Genomic DNA, 10,389 nt, shown 5'->3' with positions numbered 1-10,389 from the left:
GTAAACTCAACATGCGTATACACATACGTAAGGTGTATTTGTGCGTGGCGTAGGCTATTAACTATAAATTAAAAGCCCGTTTTCTTTTCTTTTCTTTTCTTTTTTTTTTGGACTGATGAACAGGTCATATACATATACTACATATTCTAAATAAGTGTTCAATCTGAGAGCCAGAAAATAATTAGTTAAATGTGAGCGTCTAATTAATGATAAAAATTAGAATGCCTTATCTAATTAAACTACCACACTGATGACGAATCCTACGAAAATTAATAACATTGATAAATGAGAGTGGGCTGTGTAAAGACAGTAATGTCGTTAAAGTCTGAAATATGATAACGCGGATTACGCAAGCGCTGGGTGGTTTGTATTGACCCGCTTGCCTTTTTTCACATTTATCATCCGTTCCCTTCCACTCGGTTTGTGAGACTTTTCACAGCACGTAGCCTTTGGTGTGTTGATGTTTCTAGAGGAGCAAACACAACAAACTTGCTTAGGTAATCACACGTGACATGAATATTAAATACGCGTCCTCATTAATGTTGGAGTAGTCTACTGCCTCTATTATTCAATATTTTTATTTTAGTCATGAGTGTAAGGTCACAATCGGCTCTATCTCTAATATCTATCTATTTTCTTTAAAAAGTTGTTGTACTATCTCCGGTCTTAATTATAAGAGTTAGTTAACGAATTTGAGGATATTACAAAAAAGTTAAATTAGTTATTTGTAACAAATAGGTGTTGTCTTTTCTAAAATATCTTTACTAATCAAGTGTATTGGTTAGAATTATCATTGTTCAAAGGATTACTTTGGAAAAAAAATGTATAAATACAAGAGACAAAATGGATTGAGATGTTATATTTATGATCAAAATAAAAGTCAAACAAGGTCTTATATCAAGGACCGGAGGTAGTATTAATGATAATTCTAATTAATACATTTGATTAATAGGAATATTTTAGGAAAAATAATATCTATTTATTACAAATAACTAATATAACTAATTTTTGTAATATACTCAAATTAGTTAACTAACTCTTATATTAAAAATCAGAAGTGATACTTTGAGACTTATGATGATCTTATGTGATCTCCGCTTCATTTTTCGTGATCTTGCTACTTGATTGCTACCCTCCCGGTCTTTTTCCGGCGAGTCATTTCGTTTTTATACCGAAATTGATCAGCACTTTACATTCACTTGTTACCGACACGTTCCTTTCGGATCCATATACAACGTGTCGGATCCATATACCTGCTTACTTAAAAATGAATAAACCTCAATTTTAATTCACTCAGAAAGTAGGGTGCCTCGTAGGTTGTAATCAGTCCGATTACGCAAAAAAGGCAACCGCGTCTGTTTTTTCATACCAACAAAAGAGAAAATTAGTACTACGCTATTTAATATAATAATCAATTAACTAATTTAAAAAACCAGTTAAATTAGTTATTTATAATAAATAAGTGTTGTCTCTCTCAAATATCCCTGTTAATCAAGTGTATTAGTTATAACTATCATTACTATACGAACTATCTTAAAAAATAAATAAATATGAGAAACAAGATAGACTGAATTTTAATACTCCTCCGGTCCTAATTATAAGACCCAATTGACTTATTTGAGGAGATTAAGGAAGTAAGTTAAGTTGGTTATTTATAATAAATAAGTGTTGTCATTCCTAAAATATCCTTGCTAATTAAGTATATTGGCTAAAACTATCATTATTAGAAGGATTATCTTGGAAAAAAAATATATAAATATAAGAGACAAAATGGATTGGGTCTTATAATTAGGACCAAATAAAAAGTCAAATTGGGTCTTATAATAAAAACCGGAGGAGTAGTATATTAAGAACTAAAATAAAAATCAAACAAATTCTTATATTAGAGTCAGAGCTCCACGCAATAGGCATGAAAGGAACAGGTTAAATGGAGCCGGGGCTGGAAAGCGTGCATGAAAGGAAATAAAACCGCTTGGTTGACTTGGGGGCGCCTTATTGACCCTATGGTGCGGCTCTCATCGCTCCAGAGTGGGTCCTATTCCCAGACGCAACCAACGCCTTTCTCGCTGCGCTTGGGGCTTCCCTCCCTCCCCCGGCCCCCTTCACCTTCCTTTTGTTCCCAACCTTCTTCCCTTGATCCCTTTCACACTCGACTCGATTCCCCGGGCTGTTTGCGTGTGGATCTTTCTTTATTTCACACCCTCCCCATCCAAAATTATCTTCCTATTACTTATTCTTCTCTCACAAGCTACACCCACTATCACCTTCATCGTCAAGTTATCACGCAGGTGACATTTCAAATCCCCCCTCCTCGTATCTCTGTCTTTTTCATGCATTTTGACACGTGACAATACTTTGGCTCCACAATTTCGTCACTCGTGAGCCTTCGTGTCTGCCCTTGCTTAACTTACATGTCGTCACGCCTGAGCTTAGTTAATTAACCTTTTCGGCCTTGTATGTTCGTGTTTACGCGTCACTATATACCTCTTCCGCCTTAATCACAGGGCCCACTCTGCGATCCTGCTTGATTTAACGTCCCTTCACACCTCTTATAACGGTACTCCCTCCCATCCTACATATAAACTTTAAATAACTAAATTAGTTAAAATTAGTTAAAAATAAAAAGTAAGCTAGAAATATTCATACTTCCTTTGAGAATATGGGCTAAAAGAAATATAATAATAATTTTGTTTTCGGCTTACATGTATACCCATCAAATTTAATTAGCTAATACCCAGTTTTTACTTTGATAACTGGCTATTGTCTGCTCTTAGCATTCATTTGTGTCATCCATAATAGTGCCCTGACTCTTAATATAAAAATCCGTTTAGTTTTATTTTGATCTTAAATATAAGACATCAATTCACTTTATCATTTATCTATTTTTTTAAGGTAATTCTTGTAATAATGATAGTTTTAGCCAATACATTTGATTAGTATGAATATTTTAGGAAAAACAACATCTATTTATTACAAATAACTAATATAACTAATTTTCTTAATATACTAAAATTAGTTAACTAACTCTCATGTTAAAAACCGGATTTAGTACTTACTAAGAAATTTTGACATCTAAAATATTCACACATTTTGGGGGGAAAAACATAAATACAACATGTGCACACAGTCGAGTATATATAAAAACTGGCTTAATACTACCTCCGGTGAGTTTGAGAAACCAATTGGTCGTTGCAGCTGTTAATTATAGAAGGCTTGAAGCCGAAAAGGGAAAGAAGTTACAGGAGGCTCTATTGTGGGAAACGGGATGCGGAATTCAAGGTCAAGGTCCTCAAGTTATAACCTGACTGGGACGTAATTAACGATCCACAAGACGCAACCGCCGGTCCATGTGGGACTCGGTAAGAGTCAACTTGTGTGGCTCTGTAGGAAGCATTCTAGAGATTTCAGTATTGGACAATACAATACTATTCCATCCCTGCATATTCATTCACACGCTTGCATAAAGTTCCTCCCAAAGAAGCCACGGCGTCGTTTCACTCTCTCCATTCCCCTCTCTATCTTATATATACCCCTCCCACCACCACAACATTAACTTCCGGTCACCATTTCATTAAAGCCCGAACTCCCTGACACCGACCTGCGCCCCCTCCCCCACCTTCCGAACAATCACACTTATTATCTCGAAAACGAAATGAAAAGCATCTGCTTTCACCCCACGACGCCTTCCTTCTCCGCCACGACCAGCTCTAATCACTCGCTATCCTCCGACGCGAGCTCCTCGACGGCAATGAGCTTTTCTGACTCCAGCATAGACCGGTGCATCGAGGATGCCCAGGCCTTGATCCACAAGTGGAACCCACAAACTTCTGCCTATGCCAAAATCACATCCCTCTTCTACGACGATAAATCTGAGGCCATGCATTACATCAAGTGCGTCAACCAGCTCCACAAGGCCATGCATCTTCTCCACTCCCACCAGAATCCACTCTCCTCCCAAAAGCTCATTCTCGCCAACAACTTGATGCAGCTGGCCATGAAGAGGCTTCAAAAGGAGTTCTACCAAATCCTATCCATCAACCGGGCCTTCTTAGACCCCGAATCACTCTCCACCGTTAGGACATCATCCGCCTCCGTCAGTTCCACCGTTTCCGATTTCGACGTCGAAGATGCTACTGCTCCTGAGGACGACCTACGAATTGCCGTCGATTCCATCTCTGAACTGGAACAAGTTTCTACGCTCGCCACCAGGGATCTTAGGTCTATAGCCACGTGTATGATCTCTTGCGGATATGCGAAAGAATGTTTGAAGGTCTATAGGGTCATTCGAAAATCCATCATCGATGAAGGCATTTATCGGTTGAACTTGGATAAATTGAAGCCTTCCCAAGTTAATAAGATGGACTGGCAGATTCTTGATTTGAAAATCAAGATATGGTTAGAGGCAGTGAAGGTTGCAGTGAGGACGCTCTTCAACGGAGAGAGGAAGCTGTGCGATGATGTCTTCGCCACTTCGGATTCCATCAGAGAGAGTTGCTTCGCCGATATTTCCAAAGACGGAGCCTCTATTCTATTCGCATTCCCCCAGCACGTCGTCTCCAAAGTTAAGAACTCGCCGCCGGAGAAGATGTTTCGGGTGCTTGACATGCACATTGCGTTGACTTCACTATTGCCGGAGATCCAATCCATCTTCTCTTTCTACTCGACCTCCGAAATTTTAAATCAAGTCCAAAATTCTCTGCTCCGACTCAGCGAATCCGTCCGAACGATGCTTTCACATTTCGAGTCCACGATCCAAAAGGACCCATCTAAGTCGTTGGCAAAATCGGGAGGAGTTCACCCGCTGACCACACAAGCTATGGACTGCCTCTCAATCCTCTCGGATTACAGTAACGTCCTCTCCGAGATATTCGCCGACTGGAGTCCACCGCCAAAGTCGCCAGTGCCAGAGTATTTACTAGAAAGTCCAGATTCTAACGAAGCGTCATCAACGATGCCATCGTTCTCCGCTAGAATACCTTGGCTGATTTTCGTTCTTCTCTGTAAGCTCGACAGCAAGACAAAGCATTGCAAGTGCGCTTCACAATCGTACCTGTTTCTGGCAAACAATCTCCAGCACGTGATAGACACAGCAAGAAACTCGAACTTGCAATACGTGCTGGGCGACGAGTGGATCGGGAAGCACGAAGCGAAGGTGAAGGGATTCGTAAATAAGTACGAGAAGTTGGCGTGGGCCGAAGTAATTTCGTGCTTGCCGAGAAATCCAAAGGCTGCGATGACGGCGGAAGAGGCGAGGGTCATATTCAGGAACTTCAACTTCCGTTTTGAGGAGGCATACCGGAAGCAGAATTCATACACGGTACCGGCCAGGAGATTAAGAGAGGAAATCAGGGAATCGATAGCGCGAAAAATGGTGCCGATGTACGAGGAGTTTTATATGACGCACAGGACGACTGTGGGATCAGTGAGAGAGATGACAAAGTATGTGACATTTCAACCCGACGACGTCAAAGGTTATCTGGCGAACTTGTTCTTTGCCGGTATAAATTCTGGCAGCGTGACGACGTCGTCTTCCCCGTCATTGTCTGCTTCGTTGGCATCATCTCCTCGACGGCAGCATTAGATTGGACGAAGTGAGGGATCAGAGTCAATCAAGACCACGTAAGCAGATTGGATTTTTTTTTTTTTATGTGTGATGTAAAGAGACACACACAAAATAGGAAAATTACCATGACAATCAATTTTTTCCCCCTTGATGTTCATGATTATGGTCTTTTCTTTGCTTTTTCAAAAGAAAATTTCTCAGCATATGGTTGGGTAATGTATACATTTGCTGCGGATTCAGCTTTCGATTAAAAAAAAAAAAAGTGTGTACATAAATATACTATCCAGTCCTAATTATAATACCTTTTTTATAGACCACAAACGAGATCATATAAATAGGACCATAATACCATTTACTAATATTTTCTTAGAATATAATTCCCTTTTCCTATAAGAAATCAATGCCATCTATTTCACAGGTCAAATTAAATTTAGAATGGAAAAATATAATTAAAACGCAGATCTCTCCCAAAACATAATTTTTCTAGTGGCAGCCTATTTAATATGCGATGCCATATTAACCAGTTCACATTAGATTAGATTCAAATACTATCTCCGGTCTTTAATATAAGAGTTCATTTGATTTTTATTTTGATTCTAAATATAAGATCCTAATTCACTTTGTCTATCATATTTATTTATTTTTTCCCAAGGTAGTCATTGTAATAATGGTAGTTTTAATCAATACACTTGATTAGCAATGATATTTTTGGAAAGACAACATCTATTTATTATAAATAACTAACTTAAGTAATTTTCTTAATATAATCAAATTAGTCAACTAGATTTTATATTAAAACTGAAGGTAATATAAGTGAAGTTCTGTCTGCATAATTTTTTTTTTGTGATATACTTCCTTTGGTCTTCGATTATAAGAACTTGTTATCTAACTTGCGTAAACTATATTCACGTGCGTAAATACTACGCCATAGTTTTTCTAAAATGTCTCTCATACTTATGGACACCATGCTGTTGGAAGAATGAGGTGTGGCCCTGAGACAGGTATGATATATGGGCCCCGTATTGGAGTCAAGCATTAACAAATACCCGCGGCTGAATAAGGGACTTCGGATAGAGAAGGTGCCGGTAATCAATCAGACGCTTACGTTACGATGTGGCGATGGGCCCTAATATTAACATCCCCGACCAAACACACGCACAAAACACCAAACAAAACCTTCATCAGTGCATGGCCCCAGCCTCACTGTTTCATCCTCTTTATTCTCTATTATGTGTGGGCATCTGACCCTCATTTACTGTTTTTTCCCCCAACAAAAGCCATCCCTGCTTCACTTTCTACAGAACCTCTCATTGTTTTTTTCGGCCATTATTATAGAGCACACCTCGTTCATTACACTTTCGAAGGGGATACTAAACATTCATCTTACGTTTTAAGAAGATGCGCTGTCTACAAACAATTTGTTATAACTAACTAATTTAACTAATTTTTTTTTAATATATGAACATTAATTAGTCAGCTCTTATGTCACTAGTCTAATAATTTGAGGTTCTGTTCAGTTTCGTGGCACATGCTCCCGCCAAATTCTGTAAAATGCCGTTACAAGAAAAAGGCCGTTGCATTCAGAGGCTCAGCGTTGCGGACCACGAACCATTTTCGCTCGCCGGCCCAATTTACAGAATATTTTTCAATGACAATAACCAGGGTATATCACCTTTTTCCCGCTTGGCGCGAGAGCGAAACTAACGTGATATAATTCTTCGCTTCATGTGAAACGAGGCGCTGATGAGGATCGGGCGACATGTTTTGGTGGGAACCCGTTGCAGCCAAAGGGTCCAAATCGCCCGTTTGTTTCTTGTTGAAGGAGTCATCGCCCCAAGGGGCCGAATCATCTCCAGTGGGGGCTCATGGATCTCAAAAGAGCAATCGTCCTCAACACTCCCTCTGAACCCCCCACACCCACCACCCCTCGTCCCACCCTCTTCCTCTCCTCTTCCGGCAAGGCCCTCGTCGTTTCCAACTCCAGTAAATCCCTCCAGGCTTCCAATTCCAATAAATCCATTCTCTCCAATTCCGGCAAGCGCTTCGACAAGAAGAAGTATGTCAAGCAGGTCACCGGCCGCCACAATGACACCGAGCTTCACCTCGCCGCCCAGCGTGGCAACGTCGCCGCCATTCGCCGCATTTTGGGAGAAATCGATGCCCAGATGATCGGAACCCCCAGTGGGGCCGATTTTGATGCCGAGCTCGAGGAGATTAGGTCCGCCATTGTCAATGAGGTCAACGAATTGGGGGAGACGGCTTTGTTTGTGGCTGCCGAGCGGGGTCACATTGACGTGGTGAAGGAGCTTCTGCCTTATGCCACCAGCGAGGCTCTTTCCTTGAAAAATCAATCAGGCTTCGATGCCTTACATATTGCTGCTAGCCATGGTCACCTAGGTATTAATCATCTTGCTTTCTCTCTTTTTTATGTTTATAGCTGGCAAAAGGATGCTTCGCTTTGTGGCATTTGTTACGAGTAGTGGTGGGTCCATTCCTCACTGGAGACCCTAGTTAATTAATTTCAAACTAATGGGCATTGCAAATAATGCCAAAGACATATAAACCTTGTAGAAATATGATAAAGTCAAGGAAAATTATCATGAGGTTTGGAAAGTTTGGTGGCGACTTCACCCCCTTGGCTTGCTTTATACTTTCTTGGGGGTCCTGAAAGAATGGCTCTGTAGTTAAAATTGAAGGTACTGATCAAGGACATTGATGCTTCGCCATATACAACAATTAACCGATTTATATATGAATTTTCGGCAGCCATTGTTCGGGTGTTACTGGACCATGATCCAGAGCTAGTAAATACATTTGGACAATCAAATGCAACTCCCCTCATATCAGCAGCTACAAAAGGGCATGCAGATGTTGTTGATATGTTATTATCACGAGATCCTAGACAGGTGGAATTATCTAGGTCCAATGGAAAGAATGCACTCCATTTTGCTGCCCGTCAGGGACATGCTTGTATCGTAAAATCATTACTCGAAAAGGACCCACAACTTACTCAAAGGACTGATAAGAAAGGGCAGACTCCGTTGCATATGGCTGTAAAGGGGGTTAACTGTGAAGTAGTAAGGTTGCTTCTTAATGCAGATCCAGCAACGGTTGCCCTACCTGACAAGTTTAACAACACTGCATTACATATTGCCACAAGGAAGAAGAGGGCAGAGGTATTGCTTTGGTTGCACTTCAATTTTATCAGAAAATCGTGAAGCAGTTCATAAATATAATCATTCTATTCATTGCTTTCATGTGTATGACGAGATATGATTTTTCCTAACTAAGAAATTCCCAGGAAACGCTGATGAATTAGCAGGACTTAGTTATAAAAAAGCAAAATTCTTATGTAGTGGAACTGGTTGAATCATGTTGGCACTCATTGTTTCTCTGTGTGGGCATTAACTTTTTATACATGTCATGCCTGTCTTCAGTGTGGTCTGCTTATGACCGACATGAAATCATGCAGATAGTGAATGAGCTATTACTTCATCCTGAAACCAATGTTAATGCCCTAACAAGAGACCGTAAAACGTCTCTTGACATTGCCGAAGGACTCCCTCCATCTGAAGAAATCCTAGAGATTAGAGATTGCCTGGTTCGTAGCGGTGGAGTTAAAGCCAGTGATCTTAACCAACCAAGGGATGAGCTAAGGAGGACTGTGACACAGATCAGGAAGGAGGTCCATATTCAGCTTGAACAAACTCGAAAAACAAACAAAAACGTGGATGGGATTGCCAAGGAGCTACGCAAGCTGCACAGAGCGGGGATCAACAATGCTACCAACTCAGTGACCGTAGTTGCTTCGCTCTTTGCAACAGTTGCATTTTCTGCAATTTTTACAGTTCCTGGTGGGGATTTTGATAGTGGAGTGGCCGCTGTGGCGTCCACTCCATCTTTCAAGATCTTCTTTATTTCTAATGCAATTGCACTCTTTACATCATTGGCTGTTGTCGTGGTTCAGATCACAGTTGTTAGAGGGGAGACGAAGTCTGAAAGGAGGGTTGTGAGGGTGATTAATAAGCTGATGTGGTTAGCTTCTATTTGTACCACGATTGCATTCATTTCATCATCTTATATAGTAGTTGGTCGACGTAACATGTGGGCTGCAGTCCTTGTTACTGTGATAGGGGGAGTTGTGATGGCTGGTATTCTTGCTGCTATGACATACTATGTGGTTAAATACAAGCGTATTCGGAGGGTGAGAAAGAAAGCCAAATTGGCCAAGAAACATTCAGTGCATCATTCAGATTCAGATTCAGAAATAAATCCGATTTATGCCATTTGATGCCATTTTGGACCTCATACTGGACCATGAAGTCTCTGTGTAAACCTATAGGGAAAGGATGCTTTAGATGATTTGCTCTTGATAAAGCAAAATGGTGGGATTTAGGGAAATGAATAGCTTCTTTTTTGTGTTCAAGGGGAATAACTTAAGGGAGCCAGATTGGTTAGTTACCAAGAGTCTTAAAATGGATGGAATCAAATCAACAGGTTTATTGTATGCATATACTTCTACACCGTTTGTCTATTTAGATTTTATTATAGATAATGATCCGCAATCCTCTTACAACACACTCCTTTTCTCATGATTTTACGTTTTAAAAACGAGATATTGTTTTAGCTAACAATTTGTTAAGCAGATCTTACTGATCTTTCTGAGTGTGATGTAGATGTCAATAGGTATCTGTTTGTTTCCCCACCTCCCCTACTCTTCTCCACAAGGAGGAAAGGTTTTTCATCTTCATAGGCTTTGTGGTATACGAGGTTTGTGGTGTGCAGCAAGGAGCATGTTGATTAAATTGAAGTTCCCGGGGTAGGGG

At 40.3% G+C, this 10,389-nt stretch overlaps 2 protein-coding genes across 2 annotated transcripts; both read left to right on the top strand.

The window, feature by feature from the left end:
- Positions 1-3,118: 3,118 nt before the first annotated feature.
- LOC114739342 (exocyst complex component EXO70H1-like) lies at positions 3,119-5,656 on the top strand. Its single transcript, XM_028927395.1, has one exon. It carries the CDS (start codon positions 3,653-3,655, stop codon positions 5,579-5,581), a length of 1,929 nt encoding a protein of 642 aa, XP_028783228.1. The 5' UTR covers positions 3,119-3,652; the 3' UTR covers positions 5,582-5,656.
- A 1,698-nt stretch (positions 5,657-7,354) lies between these two features.
- On the top strand, positions 7,355-9,919 carry LOC114739343 (ankyrin repeat-containing protein ITN1-like). Its single transcript, XM_028927396.1, has 3 exons — positions 7,355-7,960; positions 8,330-8,739; positions 9,036-9,919. Exons 1-3 carry the CDS (start codon positions 7,429-7,431, stop codon positions 9,852-9,854), a joined length of 1,761 nt encoding a protein of 586 aa, XP_028783229.1. The 5' UTR covers positions 7,355-7,428; the 3' UTR covers positions 9,855-9,919.
- Positions 9,920-10,389: the final 470 nt, after the last annotated feature.

The sequence above is a fragment of the Neltuma alba genome, unplaced genomic scaffold (genome assembly GCF_004799145.2).
Source record: "Neltuma alba isolate B1F8T4 unplaced genomic scaffold, ASM479914v2 tig00013899_pilon, whole genome shotgun sequence".
NCBI classification, from domain to species: Eukaryota; Viridiplantae; Streptophyta; class Magnoliopsida; order Fabales; family Fabaceae; genus Neltuma; species Neltuma alba.
The sequence above is the reverse complement of the archived record's forward strand: the minus strand, read 5'-3'. Positions and strand labels throughout refer to the sequence as shown.